The 22,500-nt window shown below is 44.1% G+C and overlaps 1 protein-coding gene across 2 annotated transcripts in view; it reads left to right on the top strand.

Annotated features, from left to right (window-relative positions):
- Positions 1 to 22,500, top strand: part of LOC128691132 (SLIT-ROBO Rho GTPase-activating protein 1) — a 609,659-nt gene that overhangs the window by 115,637 nt on the left and 471,522 nt on the right. For both annotated transcript variants that reach the window (XM_070089119.1, XM_070089122.1), the window contains exon 2: positions 1,610 to 1,700. In XM_070089119.1, the coding sequence (XP_069945220.1) occupies positions 1,610 to 1,700 (91 nt within the window). The remainder of the gene's footprint in view (positions 1 to 1,609; positions 1,701 to 22,500) is intronic.

The following is a 22,500-nucleotide window of genomic DNA, read 5'->3' as shown; positions in this document are numbered from 1 at the left end:
CCCCCGGCCGGGATTGAACCCGCGGTCATAGAGTCTCAAAACTCCAGCCCGTCGAGTCAGTCCTTATCCTCATATTAGACATAAACAGAGATATACACCACAGCACCGTATCATCCTTTGCGGATGATACTAGGATCTACATGAGGCTGTCATCTGCTGAGGACGCGGTTAATCTCCAAGAAGATATAAACAAAGTTTTCCAATGGGCAACGGTAAACAATATGATGTTCAATGAGGACAAATTCCAACTACTCCGTTATGGAAAACTGGAGGAGATAATAACTAGAACAGAGTATACTACTGACTCCGGCCATACAATAGAGCGGAAAACTAATGTAAGGGACCTGGGAGTAGTAATGTCTGAGGATCTCACTTTCAAGGATCACAACAGTGCCACGATCGCACGTGCAAAGAAAATGATAGGATGGATAATGAGAACTTTCAAAACGAGAGATGCCAAGCCTATGATGATCCTTTTCAAATCACTTGTTCTCTCTAGGCTGGAATACTGCTGTACATTAACATCTCCATTCAAAGCAGGTGAAATTGCAGATCTAGAGAGTGTACAGAGATCCTTTACTGCACGTATAAGTTCTGTCAAGCACCTTAACTACTGGGAACGCTTGGAAGCATTTGACTTGTACTCGTTGGAACGCAGGAGGGAGAGATATATCATAATCTACACGTGGAAAATCTTGGAAGGAATGGTCCCAAATCTGCACACAGAAATCACTCCCTACGAAAGTAAAAGACTGGGCAGGCGATGCAAAATGCCCCCAATAAAAAGTAGGGGCGCCATTGGTACACTAAGGGAAAACACCATAAGTGTCCGGGGCCCAAAACTGTTTAACAGCCTCCCATCAAGCACTAGGGGAATTGCCAATAAACCCCTGGCTGCCTTCAAGAGAGAGCTGGACAGATACCTAAAGTCAGTGCCGGATCAGCCGGGCTGTGGCTCGTACGTTGGACTGCGTGCGGCCAGCAGTAACAGCCTAGTTGATCAGGCCCTGATCCATCGGGAGGCCTGGTCATGGACCGGGCCGCGGGGGCGTTGATCCCCGGAATAACCTCCAGGTACAATATGAAAGTAGTGTTAGGTCATGGTTGAGTAGGGTTTATGTATAAACAGCGAAACATGCTGTTACACTGGCTGCGTGATCCCCCCAAAACCTTTCCAACATCATCAGGCTCACACCAGCCTTATACTAGGCTCGCACCAGGCTTATTCATACACCACTTCATTCCTGGTTTTATTCTCATCTTGTGTGAATTTGGGCATTTTGGTTCATAACGAATGCTATCAACAACACAACAGAATTTATCACGAACATAACTACAACCATCCCAACACTATGATAAAACTACCACTACCACCATCGCCACAACTACCAGCACCATTACTACCATCGCCACCACTCCCAATACCATCACAACCATAATTATGCATACGCAGGACAAACTGCTGAGAATACTCTCCACTTGTTGCTTCCTCCCTCCTCACGACGGAGGGAGGGACGAAAACTTGTTGCATCGTATTCCCTACCTCACCCTCCATCACTTTTGTCCCTCTTCCTCCTGATCAAAACTGACCTCTCCTCTTTCCTGGCAGGCGACTTGGGCGCGGGGCACGGGGTCATTGCGCCTGCGCGATGGCCGGGAGAAGGACAGATCCCTCACGGAGCTAGAGAATGTCTCTAAAGGTAAGTTACTGATAACTTCTCGACACTGAGCACCTCCACCTAAATTCCACCACCAAAACAGTAAGGACTCTATACCTTGCAAATTCCATCTTCGCATACCTCTAATGCACATTTGCACAAATCTAAATAAATTCTCAATATATATATATATATATATATATATATATATATATATATATATATATATATATATATATATATATATATATATATATATAATAACGTTGGTTAATACTAGAAACAACATCACTACAAGTGTTTTTAAATGGGGTATGAAACTTGGCAAGATGAGGAATTAGACAAACATTCATCACCTAGGTGATGAATGTTTGTCTAATTGTTTGTCTAATTGACTTTTTTCTCAAGCCAGTGGATATATAACCATAATTATATTAGTGGTGTACAATACCGACAAGTACGTGAATAAGACTCATGTGCAACACTCTGTTATCTTTATTTTCGTAAGGTTTCACCAGTTCAGCAGAGGTTGCGGTCGAATAGCGAGGTTAATACACTGGAGATAATTGAAGGTTTAAGGTGTTCAGTTCCTCAGCCTTGATATAAGTGGAGAAGTAATTCTGAGGTGTTCAGTTCTAGTATTTTAGCTGCTTTTGCATTCGACTGAAGAAGCCTGCTGCGCAGACGAAGAGTTTCGAGAATGTACCGGTGTTGCATCGATGTTTACCCACTTAGCTGGTCAGCCTCTGCCCTGTGTCAGGAGACACTCATCCTGTTTCCTAAGCAATGAACCACCACTACCAACCACAGGATAGTTGTAAATTGTCGCTGCACTTTTGAAAGCTCTCCTACCACGTTATCTGTAATGCAGTCAAATTTTATCCTCACATAACCTATATAATTGCTAATTGTTAAACCTGTCCCCATCATTCACTCGGCAACATGAGTGACAACCACTTGGGGACATATACGTCCCCTGAAGAAAATATAACCTGCCTTCGATCTATACATTAAAGAAAGAGTCCGAAACAGATCTGTAGATAAATATATTAAGCCATAAAAATGTGTAGGAATTTAAAAAAAAAATTATGTGCCTGTGCTCCATATCACCTGCATTCACGTGTACATATAAATATTAATTCCCTTACATAATTTTTATATTCACCCATAACAGCCTTACAGCCCTGAATATATATGCAAATTAGCCTCACGAGGTTGATACTAAAAATCTTGAGGAAGTTTCCCATGCATACATTACCATAGTAATGAAGGAAGAACACTCATATTGGCTTGCCAGACTGTGTTTGCACCGGGGGAAACACTACACACTGAAGAGGTTAGTGGAATAGATTTACAATAAGGAAATTAAGTCTCTGTAGTCATGTGATGTCATGAAGTAACTGTAGGAATGATCCATATACTGTATTATCAGTAGTTATGGTTGTAGTACATTCACGAATTGCTGAACCTATTAACCTTATTGAACAACAGAAAAAAATTCAGTCTAGCTAGAGATTCTCCTAGAGACGAAGAGGACCTCCAGGTACACCGTCTTGGCACTCAAGACACTAAGAAAGCTCGGTTAGAATGTTTACTACAGTCTGAAAATTCTACCCGCTCAATCCCTGGTCAGTGAAGCCTCGTGGCCAAATGAAGTGTGTAGATAGACAGTGTTGTACATCAGAACATTAAATCTTCGTGTCCAGCCATTTAGAGGCACTTCTAAATAAGCCCTACAGGAAATAGTAAGTAACTTCTCTGTTAATAAAATATCCGAAATCTTCACTGTCCACACTGTCCACTGGATAGTTGAATGTATTGCTCTGCGATGAGATGTAACCTAGTAAACGACCATTGTTCAGCGTGGTACTAAGGTGTTTGTTTAGAGATTGTATCTGCATATTGAAGATGGTCAGCTGTATCAGACTGAATACAGTACCTAGACATTACGTTAATAATTTATATATGTAAGTTATGCCCAGTTGGGTCTCAAAAAGACATGAGATATATAATCCTTGTTTTTGCGTTACCGCTCACACAATGAGCTGTGGAGACACAGTAGACGTTCAGCTCCACAAACTAAGGGCAAGTGTGCTAGCACTTAGTGGCTTTGTTACCTAACACTAAATAGGTACATAGGACTTCATTGTTGTAAGGGGATGGAGAGGCAATGGTGGATGGTTGTAGTAGCACTCCTCTGCCTTGATATCAATGGGAGGGCAGACCTTAGACAGCGTCACAAGGAGGTTGTTGTGGTAGTACTCTTTCATCACGTGTAGGGGTAAGATCATGGTAGGGGGACAGGGAATTGATGAGAGTAGATAGGAAGTACATGGGATGGGAAGAATGGATTGGTCAGGTGGTATGAGAGGCTGGGTTAGGCTCCTCAAGTTAAGATACTGATGAATCGCTGCACATTTATAGGTTTTACAATGAATATTGATTCCGAAATGCTCCTTGTGAGAACAGCAGACACTAGGACATACTAGAAAACGTTTTGGTCCTGGAACCTTGATCACTTGAAGTTATCAAGGTCTCAGGACCGAATTTCTAATAAATATAACCTAGTGTTTGCTCACGTGTCTTTCTAGACCATTTTTTTCGGCATATATTACCAAGGTTTATACCATGCTCCTTGCAGTTCTACCTGACACACTCCTTGCAGTGCTGCCTGACACGCTCCTTGCAATGCTGCCTGACACGCTCCTTGCTACCCCATATTTTTACACTTCTCACCAACGTATCTAGCTCCACGCTCTGGCCAAGAGTACACATCTCTACGTCACCTGGTGAAGTTTTAAGACAATGTCAACTAACACAGTGCAGTGAGAATGAGCGCAAAGGAAGACTTTGTTAAGGGGAAACATTGTCTTAGCCTTGTTTTGCCTTTATTATTAATATTCCCTAGTCTACCCGTTGAAATAAAAAAAAAACACTTCCACAGTGCGTCTCAGTATATTTATTCCCGACTTTTTTTTAGTATTGGCAAGACGTATTGATCTTAGAGCTGACATTTCCACTGCCTGCAGCTGTCTCGTAGCCTACGGTTATCAGGGGTACATTCTGCATGTGTTGTGTGCACTAGCCTGGGTGATTGTGAAGGGTCAAATCTCGGCTCTTGGGCACGCTAAGCACCGTTGACACTGCTTAGATGACTCCAGGCGATAATTAAAACTAGTACAGGTACGCAGGAATACACACAACATAGCAATTGAAACTAGTATTGTAAGAATTACTACTGTCTCTTTCTCTCTTTCTTTCTTTCTCTCTGACGTTTCATCACCCTTCCCCCTTATCATCCCCTGCTCCTTATATTTTAAACTATGATATTTGTACTTATGTGTACCTAAATAAACTTACCTCCCTCACCTTCCTTAAACCTCTCCTTCTTTCCCTCTCCTTCGATTTCTCCTTCCCATAATATATTCTCTCCCCCCCCCCGCTCCCCCGCGTCCCTCAGCTAACATCATGTATACGAGCGATGAACGACGTCGTTTGTTTGTTTGTTTTAGCTGCCAAGGCTTAAGAGAACATCCCAGGGAAGACGACTTGAGATGCTGCTATATTGTTACCAGGCCAGGGACATGAACCAGCAGGGAGAGCGGCAGAAGAGGCAGATGGGAGAAATAGAGACAAAGGCAGGCAGGGAGGTAGAACCAAGGGCAGGCAGAGAGATAAACAAAGACAGGCAGGGAGGGAATTGAACCATTAATCACAGGAGGTTCGTACATGGCGATGACAAGAAGAAAGGAGCGAAATTATAAAAGACCAATATGAATCAATGTTCATTAATCCTCTAAATGTAAACAGGATGGAGACCCCAGAAAGTTTCTTCATTGGTCGTGTACACAGATTGTGGAAAATACTGTATATATTTTCCAGAAATTCAGTATTTATATGTAAATAGATAGCCATACTGTATTTAATAATATTTGTCATAGAAAACGGAAAGCCTGCGTCTGCGCAGACAGGAGACTCGCCATCTTGGTTTTGAATTTGTATTAGAAACGGTGAATGGGGAAGAATTTTTCGTGCTCTAGAGGTTAAAATTGTGCTGACACCTCTCAAATAGGAGGCGAAATTGGTGGATGTGCATTCCTGCATAACTTGAGATATCAGACGACTGGACAAGACAGCTCCAGGAACCTCAGATAAGCTCTCTAGATTTGTGTATAATTCTGGCCAGCATTATTTTCATAGATTTAGTTAGAGTGAGGTTTTCTGAGTATGATACACATTAATCACCAGTCAAATTGGTGAGTGATATTAAGATATATTTTCCTTCTGTTATGTAATTGTATATATATAACCATTATTTTTAATATACAGTCCACAAATTTATATATTTACCAGTATTCCTGGTGTATGTATATTTCATTTAATTAATAGGTCCAGAGCAACTTGTGGATATGACAGTGGTAGGTATCGAAGGGGGACATTTTTGCGACCTAGGTGTCCCAAATTCCTACTTGTCTATGTAACTCTGATAAATAATAATTATCTTTGTTATTTTCTGTTATGTACATAATGAGTTACATTCAGATAAATGCAATTTTCCACACAGATCATATAACTGACATAAGCACTAATTCTTGCAGAATTCGAAACAGAAATAGAAAACTATGCCCACTCGTGCTGCACCTGGATCGGATTCATGGAATTTCTTTTTTATAAAGAAATGCAAAATACTACTAGCAAGAACACTCGGTATCCTTTGAAGAAAGAACTTACTATAGGTGAAATCCCAGAGACTTTAAAAAAGTGCAGACATAACTACTTTTCGTAAAGGGAGGTAGCATTAGCCAAAAATTACAGGCCAGTAGCCTTCGCATCCCACATAAAATCTTTGAACAGGTATCAACATGGATTTAGAGCTGGAAGATTTTGCCTGTCTTAGCTATTAAACCGCTATGAGAGAAGGCGTTGGAAGAAAACCAAAATGAGATGTGCACACAGATTTTGCAAAAATAGGGCGATAGATACAGCTGGTAAAGTAGGCAAATGGATATTCATTCATTTTCTTGACAGAATAATGTGGTAGTAAACAGCGGAAAACTACGATCCTGGCTTATCCTGATTATCCTCTTAGCGGACATAGATAAAATCACTCGTCACAGTTTCGTATCATTTGCAGCACAGCAAGAAAATCATCTTGCTAGAAGACACAGAAAAATTGTAGGAAGATATAAGCAAAGTCTTCCATTGAGCAGTGTAAAATAACTATTTTCAGTGGTGACAAGTTCCAGTTACTTAGATATGGAAAGAATGAATAACTCAAAAGCAACACTGTGATCAAGGTCCCAGGACCGAAAAGTTTTCTGATATGTTCTAGTGTTTGCTGACGTCTCTCTCAAGACCAATATATAATGTAACCATTTTCACCATAAATATTTATTCTGATGTTTTTTAACTATAGGCTACAAAAGTTAATTGCATCGCCTTTTGTATTTTCAGTTTATAGCCTTTTGTTTGGAAGGGATCGAGCAGGCATTAATTTGTATGTTGTTGAGAATAATCAGTCCTGGACATGAAAATATGTCTGTTTTTAATGGAAAGGAAAACTTAATTACGGTGCACAAGTGGTTGTTCCAGTACTGAAACCCACCACTGGTTGTTCCAGTACTGAAACCCACCACTGGTTGTTCCAGTACTGAAACCCACCACTGGTTGTTCCAGTACTGAAACCCACCACTGGTTGTTCCAGTACTGAAACCCACCACTGGTTGTTCCAGTACTGAAACCCACCACTGGTTGTTCCAGTACTGAAATCCACCACTGGTTGTTCCAGTACTGAAACCCACCACTGGTTGTTCCAGTACTGAAACCCACCACTGGTTGTTCCAGTACTAACACCCACCACTGGTTGTTTCAGTACTGACACCCACCACTGGTTGTTCCAGTACTGACACCCACCACTGGTTGTTCCAGTACTGACACCCACCACTGGTTGTTCCAGTACTGACACCCACCACTGGTTGTTTCAGTACTGACACCCACCACTGGTTGTTCCAGTACTGACACCCACCACTGGTTGTTCCAGTACTGACACCCACCACTGGTTGTTCCAGTACTGACACTCACCACTGGTTGTTCCAGTACTGACACCATTGGTTGTTCCAGTACTGACACACCACTGGTTGTTCCAGTACTGACACCCACCACAGGTTGTTCCAGTACTGACACCCACCACTGGTTGTTCCAGTACTGACACCCACCACTGGTTGTTCCAGTACTGACACCCACCACTGGTTGTTCCAGTACTGACGCCCACTACTGGTTGTTCCAGTACTGACACCCACCACTGGTTGCTCCAGTACTGACACCCACCACTGGTTGCTCCAGTACTGACACCCACCACTGGTTGTTCCAGTACTGACACCCACCACTGGTTGTTCCAGTACTGACGCCCACCACTGGTTGTTCCAGTACTGACACCCACCACTGGTTGCTCCAGTACTGACACCCACCACTGGTTGCTCCAGTACTGACACCTTCCAATGGTACACCACTGGTTGCTTACTGATACCTATAATAGCTTGATAACAGGTTACATAATAGCCTGATAATAGGTTACATAATAGTCTGATACGTTACATAATAGCCTGATAATAGGTTACATAATAGCCTGATAATAGGTTGCAAAATAGCTGGATAAAAGACTACATAAAAGGATAAATTTGCGGATAATCAATAATCTATAAATCAGTCACCGACACTTCGAATAAACATTACATTGGACGAGGGTTTTTCTCTCCTTGATAGCAGTGTTAAAGCACCTTGATTTCTCGTTTTTATTCCTTTGATACTAAAAAATATATCTGAGAGTGCAATAATCGGAAACGAGCGAAAACATGCATGTGAGAAATAAGAGCAGTTGGTATATATTTTATTGGTAAACTAGTGGTTATCTTCTAGTCAAAGTACTCGGGGTTTGTAAGAGTCAGCACCCAGCCTACCATCACGGGGGAGAACTACTGGTGTTTACCTAGTAGCCAGGGTAAGCCAGTAGTGTCACTACTCCTGACACTCCTCCCAGCAAGTAGTCCTCGGGACTGAGTTATCTTATTGGCTTAGGTTTAATCTGGGCGCTCGTGTATCTCTATGCCATAACCTGTGTGTCCTCTGGTAACCTGTATTTTTCTCAGTCCACAGGATTGGAATAGTCACTCCAATTGGCGGACCACAAGGGGCTGTCTGTGTCATAGGGCAGTGTGTGTGTGTGTGTGTGTGTGTGTGTACTCGCCTATTTGTACAAGCCTATTTGTGGCTGCAGGGGTCAAAACTCAGCTCCTGGCCCCGCCGCTTCATTGTGTGTGTGTGTTTTATTGACCCGAGTTCCTATCCAATTGTATGCTAGAGTTACGATTTAGATGTTTTGGCCCACCCTACTAGCCTCCACTTCACCTAGTTGGCTGTAGGAAAATCCTATCAACATCTGTACTGACCAGGGCTCTTTTCCGATTGAATATCTACTATACGGTCTTGATCAACTCTACCGTCCTCAGCACCTCAGTAATATAAGGAAATCTGACCGAAACATCCAAGTCTTCGTCTGTATCCTACTAATTATCGACGAAGCCTCAAAGATATCAGCACGCCATCCGTTGTTAGCATTGGTCAAATTATTTTTCAATTTTGGTTCATATTTTTTTATTATAAACTTTTTTTTTTCTATATTTTTCCCTTGAAGGAAGGAACTTACAATATCACCCTCGACCTGGATTCTATTCCTCACGGTGAAAAAAGTCTCCAAGGGAAAGTTGAATGATAGCTCTAGGCCTTTCGTGTTGTATTGCAAGCTCTTGAAAAAATGTTGGGTGCAACACGAACGGCCTAGAGCTATCATTAAATTCATCCCCTGTGGCTATTTTACATCTGAGAATGTATTTGCTTAGATGATTTTGAGAGAGTTGGGTTGCAGATCTTCGATAAGTTCCTGTTCAGCTAGGCTATGGTGTCCGTGTTGTACTGCCACCAACAATCTGGTGTGTGATTTAACGCAGGGAGAAGTGTTCAGAAGCATCCTGAATAGCGGTTTTATGTTCAGTCCTGCAAAACAGCGGCAGTTTAAGACTATTGTTAAATATATCCTTCACATTTAATTCTACGAATCTATTGTTCAGTCTATTTTACCTTTACTTGAACCACTCTGTTAAATATCATTGTTACCATTTTACTCAGGCCCTTTATTACACAAACGTACACATATTTACATATGTGCCGAATAAGTAACATTGGTCATTTAGCATGAACGCGTTTAAAATTAAGTCCTTTCTAAAATTTTCTCTTATACATTTAAAAATGTATTATTTTTATTTATGTTAATGTAAAAATTATTAATTTTGTACCTAAAGAACCTTAGAAAACTTACCTAACCTTATTATAACAAGCGCAATTTAATTTAACCTAATCCAGTTAAAATATATTTTGGATATGTTTACAATAATTTAATAAACACAATGAAATTATTTTTTTGTTAGGTTCAGAAATATTTTTGCGAAATTATTGCATACAAATTTTCGCTTGACTTCTTCGACAAGAAGAACATTGCTATTTAAGCTAGAAAAGCAAGTTTTACCTATTCGGCACATTATATATCTCCCTTAGTCTGTCGGGTTATGTACTCTGAGGTGAGCGAAACGTAGCCTAAACATAAAGTATTCAGAGTGCTGCATATGCATCCATTTACGTAATCCATCGTAAACCTAGAATGGCGCTACTCACGCTCCTCTGTTAGACAAAGGAGCTGCAGCCTCTTGCAAGATTTACGCATTGTAAACAGTCTGCCCACTTCCTCCTCTTGCCTTTTACTTTCTGCAATCTGTGTCTCCTTGTCTGTTTGCCTGCCTGCTTGGCTGCCTGAATGTTTCTCTTGCTTGCCTTTCCGTCCAGTCGTCACGGTAGTGAAGGCTATAACAACCCTGTGGTGGTCTGGTCGACGCCGTCACTAATTCCACAGCAGTTCTGGCGAGAGTGAAGGTGATTGTGTGTGTTCACCTATTTGTAGTTACAGGGGTAGTCTCGGCTCCTGGCCCAGCCTCTTAACATGCAATTTTATAAGCATTCTAATGTCTTTGGTGGATCAATGCTAGCAGGAGAGATGGAAAAACTACAGTAATCACCTGCCGGGTGCCAGCGGTTCTGGAACAAACGCCTATTTCGCTGGGTGCCAGAGTAATCTTTGGTCTGACTTAATGTGGACAGTACAGTGTACTGTCCCAAAATTCGTAGGTTTGAGCCTAATGCGGTTCTATGGCAGTCTCGTCTTTTGTAGATAAGACTGCATTCCTGGACGCACGCCTCAGTCTGGGCTATGTAACCACCTCTTCCAGAGTCCGCTGCAGTGTGAAAGTCTTCATTCAGACTAGCGCTCCAAGTCATAACTACACATTAAGTAATTATGTGTGATGAATGGTTTTGAAAACCGACAAGTTGAAGAAGTGAGACACTTATGCAACACATGGGAATCTTTATCGAAGAAAGGTTTCGCCACAGTGGATTCATCAGTCCAATACAAAGTAGAAATGGGTAAGGAGAGGAGGAGATTGAGGTAATCAGTCCCTCAACCTGGAATCGATGTGTTCAATCCATCACTCTTGTAGGAAGTGCAGCATAGGGCCAGAGAGGTGGCTTATGTACTGCAGTCAGATGAGTCGAAGCAGGAGGAGGCGGGATCACAGTGGGACCTGCCACTAGTGTAAGTAGGTCGTCGTCCTAAGGTTGGACAAGCGTTGAAGTCATGGGATCTTGGTACAAAGACTTCAGCGCTTGTCCAACCTTTGGACGACGATCTACTTACACTAGTGGCAGGTCCCACTGTGATCCCGCCTCCTCCTGCTTCGACTCATCTGACTGCAGTACATAAGCCACCTCTCTGGCCATATGCTGCACTTCCTACAAGAGTGATGGATTGAACACATCGATTCCAGGTTGAGGGACTGATTACCTCAAACTCCTCCTCCCCTTACCCATTTCTACTTTGTATTGGACTGATGAAGCCACTGTGTGGCGAAACCTTTCTTCGATAAAGATACCCATGTGTTGCATAAGTGTCTCACTTCTTCATTAAGTAATTGTTTTCTACAATATTCTTAATGACTGTGTAACAGTGGTAATCAATATAGTCATAAGACTCTCTCTCTCTCTCTCTCTCTCTCTTTCTCTTTCTCTCTCGCATGCTTCAGGTGGACTAGCCACCGACTCAATAACGGGCACGTCCTCTGTATTAATATGTCATGATTTAAGGTAGCAGTGTGTTGCAGCTTCCAGTTCCCCTCTCCCCCCCCACCCTCACCTTACCTCTCACTCCCCCGCTCACACTTCCCTCACTACTTAACACCTCTCAACACCTTACCTCTGTATCTCACCCCTAATTCCCTCCCGTCCTTATTCCAGGAGAAAATGAATATCATGGACATGAGGAGTAACAGTGCCGGAAAATATTAAGTTCAAGGATCACAAGTGTTACTATAACAACTGTAATGATAGACTGAGTAACGAAAACCTTCGAAATATCCATCATAATCCCCCCTCCTTCATAGTTCCTTCTCCATTATACTCCCCCCACCATCATACTTCCCCGTACTTGTGCTTTACGAACCTTTTAGGCTTTCATGCGCTCCTTTATCAAATCCTCCAACTCTCTCTCCCTCTCTCTCCCTCTCTCTCAGCATGATGGGAAGGCAGGTAGGGAGGACCAGATGGGTCAATAGCTGTGAAGCCACGCGCCTGATTGAAGGGAAACTCTCCTAAGACCTGCTAGAAAGAGAGAGCGAGAGAGTATTTTCTCAAGGGTTCAGTACCAACACCTTGCCTGCGTGCGTGACTTGCTGGGGCACACATTGCATCTAGTTAGGGTGGAGTCTGTGTGTGTGTTATGGGTGCCATTTTGGGTGTCATCTCGGCTGGCAGTGTGAGTGCTTTTCCTCGATGCCTCCTCACGCTCCACACTTACGAAAAAATATGGTAAAGCACGAACTCTTTTAGAGAGAGTATTTCTCAATGTTTCGTTTTCTCTTATTTAATATTTAATAGATTCCGTCTCAAAAATTAATTACTTCGTATACTGTTATTAACATATTTTTAATTATCAAACATTAATATGCTGCATAGTGTTGTTTGACATTTTGAAAGGTTACAGCTAGCATTGTTTGCTGGTATTATCTGTTGTCTATTGAAGGTTAGACGGGCCTCCATTGGGTCGTGATGTCAGTGCCCTTCTGGAAAGACAGCTAGTAACTGAATGATGGTGAATATCTTCTTTAAGTCACTCTTGTTTGCTGAGGACCTTTGGCTCATGCCAGGTCATTCATAGTTACGATGAAAGATCATTGTCGACACACAGAAATCACTCCCTGCGACAGCAAAAAACTGGGCAGACGGTACAACATACCCCTAATGAACAGTAGGAGAGCCATTAATACACTAAGAGAAAGCACAATAAGTGTCCAGGGCCAAAGACTGTTCAACAACTTCCCACCAGCCATAAGGGGAATTACCAATAGACCCCTAGCTGCCTTCAAGAGGGAGCCGGACAGATACTTAGTAACCGATTTGCCGGGCTGTGATTCGTACGTTGGACTACGTGCGGCCAGCAGTAACAGCCTGGTGGATCAGGCTCTGATCCACCGGGAGGCCTGGTCAACGCGGGGGCGTTGATCCTCGAAACGGCCAGATAGGTACGACTGAGATCTCTTGCGTCTGTGATCATAAGTGGACGTATTAGACACGTGCAACACCTGGGTACGTTATACCCAGTAGTGGCTTTAACAGTTATTTACAGAGATCATATACGAAGACAAAATGAGGCTTTCGGTCCCTGTCAGGTGTTGCACATGGATCTAATTCCTCGTTTTGTCGGTACTGTTCTAATATTGTAATGAACGTAACAAGTTGAGCAGAGGTGTTGTGGAAGATACCTCGAGTTAGGCTAATGGCTTCCCCGCGTCATACCCTCTGAACCATGTTGGCACCATGATGGAACATGTATGAAAACCAGGGGTTATAATGTAGGTCATCTGTCTCGAGAGGCTGCGCTCATTCCAGGCATCACGATCTTACAAAACATTCAGCTTCGCTAGGGAGTCTGTGAAATAAACACGTAGGTAACCCATTACCTGTCATGGCACTACCATATTTGCCATGGTACTGCCATATTTGCCATGGTACTGCCATATTTGCCATGGCACTGCCATATTTGCCATGGCATTGCCATATTTGCCATGGCACTGCCATACTTGCAATAGTACTGCCATACTTGCCATGGCACTGCCATACTTGCCGTAGCACTGCCATACTTGCCATAGCACTGCCATACTTGCCATAGCACTGCCATACTTGCCATGGCACTGCCATACCTGTCATGGCACTACCATACCTGTTGCTTCCAGATATGTGAATATAGTACGAGAATTAACTCCTACTTTCCACGCCTGTCAGCGCAAACGCAAATTACACACTTTCACGAGCTTAACAAAGTGTGGGAAGGCGTCAGCATGATGGGACGACTCTTGGTGGGCCTCGGTGGCATTCCCACACCGTTAGCAAATAAATATTTCCACAAGATGGAGTAAACCTGGGAAATAGATACCGACAAATTGGTTTAGAGAGAGACGTGAGCAAACACTAGGACATAGACAGCGTTTCGGTCCTGGGAACTAGATCACTTCTAATATGTTAGAGGTGATCAAAGTACAAGGACCCAAACTTTTTCTGTGTCCTAAGACTTGTTCACGTGTCTTTCTAAATCAATTCCACAAGATGTGTGTTCTTATAGCTGCAAGACCCTTGTCGATTTAGCGCTTTCTTTGGTTGTAATAATAACATGGTTCTTAAAAGCGTGGATAGCATCTGATAGTACTCGTGGAAAGCCGTGGTTATGTACTGTGTCTCCAGCAAGTTATCAGTCCCACGTTGTAAGTTATCCTCGTTTCAAGGATGTGTGTGTGTGTGTGTGTGTGTGTGTATCCGTATTCAAGAGGTATTATGGGCATGAAATTATAGCTAACAGTATATAGTTTACCTAATCAAGACCTCCATTTTCCCCATCCCGACATAACTCTCAACCATCGTTCTGACAAAATGTATGACGTCTTGACCATAGTATTATGAAGCAGAGCGATGGCTAAGTACGGTATGTACCTCTCAAGGACGGTTCCTTGACGCTGGTGAGGGGCTCTTGATCTAGGGAATTGTTTCTGTGCTCCACTTCCCTGAATTAAATGTGAATACCTTCCACCCCGAAAGGTGCTGTATAATCCTACGGGATTAGCGCTTCCCTGGTCTCAGACCGGGCCGCAGGGGCGTTGACCCCCGAAACCCTCTCCAGGTATACGGTATGTAGGGTAGCCCCGCAGTGCGCTAGCTCTCACACACCGTACCCTTCTTCAGATAACATATCTGAAAATTTAATTTCAACCACAAAGGAAAAGAAGCTTTTTCGATCGCCTGTATGCTCGACGATAACGTCCTTAGTACAACGCCATAAGCTTGTAAGTTCCACGACCAGGAAAACCATATGCATCTTACTAAATCGTTTCCCTGAGACAAGGAGAGCTGGAGCTCCTACGAGGGTAACACATGGGTATAACGATAGCCTTTCAGCGTCCATGGAGCCGACTATCACTTGCAGCACCGGGAGAATGATAGCCGGGTATCGTTGAGTAGGAGTAATCTGTAACAGACAGCACCACCACCAGCTGAACCAGCTGCCAGCGGAACGTGGCGATAGCAGTGAATTATCAAGCACATTGAGTCAGACACACACACACACACACACACACACACACACACACACACGACCCCTGCAGCTCCCCCCACACACACTACCTCTGCAACCCCACACACACACACTACCTCTGCAACCCCACACACACACACTACCTCTGCAACCCCACACACACACACTACCTCTGCAACCCCACACACACACACTACCTCTGCAACCCCACACACATACCAAACAAACCAGCATCACCACTGTCTTCATAACATCACTACCAGCAGCAGCAACATCCCTACCATCACCAGCACCACCACAACCATCACCTCTACCACAACCACCAGCAGCACCACCACCACAACCAGCACCACCACCACAACCATCACCACCACCTCACCACAACCACCAGCAACACCACCACAACCAGCAGCACCACAACCAGCAGCACCACAACCATCACCTCTACCACAACCACCAGCAGTACCACCACCACAACCATCACCACCTCTACCACAACCATCACCATCACCTCTACCACAACCACCACCAGCACCACCACAACCACCACCAGCACCACCACCACAACCATCACCACATCTACCACAACCACCAGCAGCACCACCACCACAACCACCAGCAGCACCATCACCACCACCTCTACCACAACCACCACCACCACCAGCAGCACCACAACCATCACCACCTCTACCACAACCACCAGCAGCACCACCACAACCACCAGCAGCATCACCACAACCACCAGCAGCATCACCACCACAATCAGCAGCAGCACCACCACCACAACCAGCAGCACCACCAAATCTACCACAACCACCAGCAGCACCACCACCAAATCTACCACAACCACCAGCAGCACCACCACAACCAGCAGTACCACCACAAGCATCACCACCGCCTCTACCACAGCCACCAGCCTCACCACTACCATAACCAGCAGCACCACCACCACAACCATCACCACCACCTTACCACCACAACCAGCAGCACCACCACCACAACTATCACCAAAACCTCTACCACAACCACCAGCAGCACCACCACAACCATCACCTCTACCACAACCACCAGCAGCACCACCACAACCAGCAGCACCACCACCCCAACCATCACCACCTCTACCACAACCACCAGCAGCACCACAACCAGCAGCAGCACCACCACCACAACCACCTCTACCACCACCATCACCACAACCATCACCACCTCTACCACAACCACCACCAGCACTATCCTACAAGTTATGTCAATAACTCACACTTCAGGGAAGCCTGTCAGCGGCCATCCTCGTTTCATTTCATATTTCATCCACTACTTGAACCCCTCGTAGCTCCCTTGCAGCACCACCACTATCACCACCACCACCCCAGCACCTTCAGCAACACTGCTACAACCACCACCCGCACTACACAATTCCCACCATTACCATTTGTGCTATTGTCGCTCCTATTTGATAGTATTATACACTCCATACCCATCCTGTGGGCAGCCCATACCCATCCTGTGGACAGGACATACCCATCTTGGCGGGGGCTAAGAGTTATCTCGACCCCACAAACACAACCGGGTAAGTAACACTGAGTGCACACAAAGGGTCCAGGAACTTATATTTGTGTTGCAGTAAGAGTAATAATGTAGTCAGCTAATTAATGAATAAAAACAGTGACAGCAAGACATAATTTCATCAGATCTGAAACATTTGCAAGGACTGGTCCCCGGGGGCGCTGACCCCCGGAACACCCTTCTGGTAAACATGTAAAACATACTAAACGTGTAAATGTACGGTAAACTATATAAGTGTAAAAGAAATTATACCTCTAAAGACAAAATAATTTATACTTGTAAATGCTTGGATAAGAGTTATAAATATTGATCAGTGAAAACTGAAAAAAATAACCACTTTGGTAAATGAAACAAAATAGTTACATTTGTGGCGGATGAGACGGTGCATTGAGCAGCAGTGTGAAGTGTGAAACAATGTTCGAGTGTGTGTGTACTTATCTGTTTGTGTTTGTGGAGGTCAAAACACAGTTTTCTGTGTTTAGGCTTGAGCGCGTGTGTGTATTAGTATGTGTTTAAGTGTTTGTGTTTGTTGTGTAACGTTCAGTGCTTGGTAGTGCAAATGTTGTTAGTTCCATCGTTAGTGGTGCCATCGTGGGCGGTGCCAACGTTGGTAGTGCCATCGTGGGCGGTGCCAACGTTGGTAGTGCCATCGTGGGCGGTGCCAACGTTGGTTTATGCGTATGGAGGATTGTGTTGTACTCCGTGTTGGTGCAGTAACATCATCCATCATAACCTTCCCACAGTGCTCTTGATTTATCACTCTCCCGTCGTCTTGGTAACATCACTTCATTTTGTAGTTTATCCTCTCATTCCTATTTTCTCTTCCCACTTCTGCCTATTCTTCTATTCCGAATTTTTCCCCTCCGTCTAATTTAACTCCTTGCCCGAGTGAAGCATCTTGTGTGTGATGAATCTTGGCAGGAAGAGCCTCCTGTGATGGCTGAGGTAAATAGCTTTGACCGTGTAAAATGTTATACAAACCAGGGTAACGTTCAGATTTATTAAGGTCATCTACAAATGAGGTTTACAGACGGTAGCATAAATTTGTGCAATGGTTATGAAGACATGGAAGGTACATAGTCTTCATTTATCCAGTGAAGTCAGTGTGACTTATTCCACTTGGGTCCTTATACGTTCTCTCTTGTTCAGTCATATATCTATATATGTCATATTCAACCAACAGTCATACTATACATAAAACAAGTTAAGAAACGTACTCATATAAACATGCACACTTACCTCTGTGTACGTTAATTAGCACCTTCGACGAACTCCAGTACACGTGTTGGACGCCTCCAGTACCCGTGTTGCAAGCCTCCAGTACCGAGTTGTGTTGCAAGTATCCACCAGTAAAAATCACAAAGAAAAAAAAGACTCGGTAATAACGTGTGATTAAATATCTTCCTTCCCCAACTCGCTATGTACATTGTATATTTTGTAAATAAAGATTTTAAACACGTATCAACTCAATAGTGAAGAGTGAATACAAGTACCACAAAGAATCATAAGGGCAAAGGAACTATGTACCACCTGATGGTCTGAAAGAGTGCAACTGGATTGAACGATTACCTGGACAGTTATCAAACCATCCCTCCTAGCCTTCCCTGACAAGTCAAGACTGCCACAGCACAACTAACAGTCACCAGATCTAGGGTTGTATACCACCATTAGATGGCTCTGGTCACCGTGCTTACAACTAGCAAAGATGACTACAATGCTGTAGCTTGCCCTCTATGGGTCGAATAATTGCATACATACAAGTCTTGTCAACAATGCCGTATAATATACGAGGTGTCCCATAAGTCTGGAAACATTGGGTAAAACTACAGTATAATATGTATATAATTCAGATGAATGGGCAGTGCTGTTGTTCCTAATTTTATTAAGAATAAAACAGACTCCATGAGTTGCGAGGTTGCTGGATGCAGATTTTTCTTAGTTATTTTTTCCATCCCAAATTCAGGGAGTATTTTCTCTAGCAAAGTTTCCCCTTGCTCTCTAGGAATTTGATTTCCATTTTCTTCAACAGCAAGATAGGGGCGTAAACAGCAGCAGCAGCAGCAACAACAGCAGTAGTTGTAGTATCAGTTGCAACAGTGCCAACAGCAGTACTAAAAGAAACAGCAGCAGCAGTAAAAATAACAACAGTAGCAGCAGGAGTACGAGTAGCAACAGCATCAGTAGCAGCAACACTAGCACTAGCACCCGGTGGTCTGGTGGCTAAAGCTCCCGCTTCACACACGGAGGGCCCGGGTTCGATTCTCGGCGGGTGGAAATTCCGACACGTTTCCTTACACCTATTGTCCTGTTCACCTAGCAGCAAATAGGTACCTGGGTGTTAGTCGACTGGTGTGGGTCGCATCCTGGGGGACAAGATTAAGGACCCCAATGGAAATAAGTTAGACAGTCCTCGATGACGCACTGACTTTCTTGGGTTATCCTGGGTGGCTAACCCTCCGGGGTTAAAAATCCGAACGAAATCTTATCTTATAACAGCAACAGCAGCAATACCAGAAGCAACAGCAGTACTGGTAACAGCAGAAGTACAAGCAACAAGAACACCAGTAGCAGCAACAGCAGCAGTACCAATAGCGGAAGCGGCAGCAGGAGCAGCAGCTGGTGCTATAAGCATTACCATGTTCATTTGATTGTAACAAGGCGTTAGTTACTCTTGGTAAGGATCTTTGTGTTTGTGGAGCGTAGTGGAGTGTTCTGGTTCACTGTACACAGTAGCTGCACTGCTTGTCACTGTATACCGTGATATACACACACACAGAGGTGTATATACAGTGAACGTTTACTTCAGTACCCTTTTACAGGTATTAAAGTATTCTTGTCTGGTTGTGAACTGCTGAAATACAGCCTTAATGACCCTTTAAATACCATTAACCAACTAATCATCACTACACAGTAACTGGACCAGTTAACACTACAAAATAACTGGTCCAGTTAACACAGCACACAGTAACTGGACAAGTTAACACTGTACACAGTAACTGGTCCAATTAACACTGCACACAGTAACTGGACCAGTTAACGTTGTACACAATAACTGGACCAGTTATGCTGGGGGCAATAAAAACAATAGCCTAACTGCGCTTTTAAAAACAGATTGGACAAATAACTCTGCACTTACCATGTACAACAACACTCACGGTCTCGCTGTTATGTTCTTGTTTCGTTGTTGTCTTCTGTATTTATCTTTGTTCTCTGTATTTATCTTTGTTGTCCTCTGTATTTATCTTTGTTGTCCTCTGTATTTATCTTTGTATAGTCCCATTTACGCTTAAGTGTATTGTATACTTTTGTGTATACTCTTAACACTGTTGATTGCACTGTTGCAAATTGCTTACTAACAGTTGCTCTATTAGTAATAGTTAACCTGTTAGTAGTAACAGCTAATCTGTTAATAGAAATAGTTAACCTATTAATAGCAGTTAACCTGTTAGTAGTAACAGAATCTGCTTTTACAGCAGTACTAATGTTTATCCTGCTCGGTTTTTCAAGCTGGACCGAGCAGTGGGGGTGGTGACCCCTGGAACCCTCTCCAGGTATGGCTGGTTCAGCCGTGGGGGTGGTGACCCCTGGAACCCTCTCCAGGTATGGCTGGTTCAGCAGTGGGGTGGTGACCCCTGGAACCCTCTCCAGGTATGGCTGGTTCAGCAGTGGGGGTGGTGACCCCTGGAACCCTCTCCAGGTATGGCTGGTTCAGCAGTGGGGGTGGTGACCCCTGGAACCCTCTCCAGGTATGGCTGGTTCAGCCGTGGGGGTGGTGATCCCTGGAACCCTCTCCAGGTATGGCTGGCTCAGCCGTGGGGGTGGTGACCCCTGGAACCCTCTCCAGGTATGGCTGGTTCAGCCGTGGGGGTGGTGATCCCTGGAACCCTCTCCAGGTATGGCTGGTTCAGCCGTGGGAGTGGTGATCCCTGGAACCCTCTCCAGGTATGGCTGGTTCATCCGTGGGGGTGGTGACCCCTGGAACCCTCTCCAGGTATGGCTGGTTCAGCAGTGGGGGCGGTGACCCCTGGAACCCTCTCCAGGTATGGCTGGTTCAGCCGTGGGGGTGGTGATCCCTGGAACCCTCTCCAGGTATGGCTGGTTCAGCCGTGGGGGTGGTGACCCCTGGAACCCTCTCCAGGTATGGCTGGTTCAGCAGTGGGGGTGGTGACCCCTGGAACCCTCTCCAGGTATGGCTGGTTCAACCGTGGGGGTGGTGATCCCTGGAACCCTCTCCAGGTATGGCTGGTTCAGCCGTGGGGGTGGTGACCCCTGGAACCCTCTCCAGGTATGGCTGGTTCAGCCGTGAGGGTGGTGATCCCTGGAACCCTCTCCAGGTATGGCTGGTTCAGCCGTGGTGTTGACATCCACCACTTTGCTTTATTTCGGGCATAAAACATTTTATGGCACACGGCTAGGCAGGTCCTACTGCCTCTCAGCTGTTCTCGCTCGTCTACCTGTCTATCCAGTTTTAAAAGCCTAGCCTGTATGTAGGCCTGCGTGTGACCTGAAGGGTGATTTTGGGTGGGTGAAGGCCTGATCAACCAGTCTGTGACTGCTGGCAACACGTACTCCTTTGTACGAACCACAGCCCGGCTGATCAGGCAGTGACCTGAGGAACTGATCAAGGTCACTTTTGTAGTAAGAAATGGGTCTATTACGTAATCTTCCCTTAAGTATTATGGAAGGCTGTTGAATAATCTTGGCCTCCTGACACTTAGAATGTCTCTCAGTATATTCCTGGCAACCCTGCCTTACAAAGTGTAAATTTTGCTTTCGTAGGAAGCGATTTCTGTGTGCAGATTTGGAACCATTTTTTTCTTTTAAGATTTTTTCAGGTATAAATTATGATGCATCGTTCTCGCCTGCATTGCAAGGAATACAGGTCAAGCAACAGTCTGGTTGACTAGGTAACTGTTGCAGTTATTTCCTTTACTGTTCCATTTGTTATGGCAGCAGCATGTGTCTATAACTTCCTCCTGACTGATTCTATATTAATACATAATTGTTTTTAATTCCATACATAATTTTACTCATTTTCTATAGTTCCTCAGGTTGGGAAATCTGGAAATGGGGTTGAGTTTCAGCTCCTGGCCTTGCCTCTTAACCGGTGATTGAGCTGGTCTTGGAGACTATTATTTACAATTTTAATATCATTGTTGTGGGAGGTTCGTCTTATTTTAAAATCACTAAATATACTTTTATGACTTATTTTGTTGTTGTTGTCTACTCTTCTTCGGAAAGTAAGAGTGAGGGATGAAGGGAAGGAGAAAACTGTGAGGTGAATAAAAGAGGGGAAACGGGAGCAAGAATGGGAGGGGGTACATGATTAAGAGAGGGGAACAAGAGTGTAAGTACATAGGTAAAACTGTCATTATAAAACTATCCCAGTTGAGGACTACTAATATTCAGGATGGTATAAGAGCAGGATGCAGGTATGTTCATGCAGGTGGCTACAGTAAATTAGTCCCAGAAAACATGCTGCTATGTAAACATGGGGTTTAGCGCTTCTTTTTGATATATAAATATGTAAGTAGAGAGAAG

The sequence above is a fragment of the Cherax quadricarinatus genome, chromosome 27 (assembly GCF_038502225.1).
Source record: "Cherax quadricarinatus isolate ZL_2023a chromosome 27, ASM3850222v1, whole genome shotgun sequence".
NCBI classification, from domain to species: Eukaryota; Metazoa; Arthropoda; class Malacostraca; order Decapoda; family Parastacidae; genus Cherax; species Cherax quadricarinatus.
The sequence above is the reverse complement of the archived record's forward strand: the minus strand, read 5'-3'. Positions and strand labels throughout refer to the sequence as shown.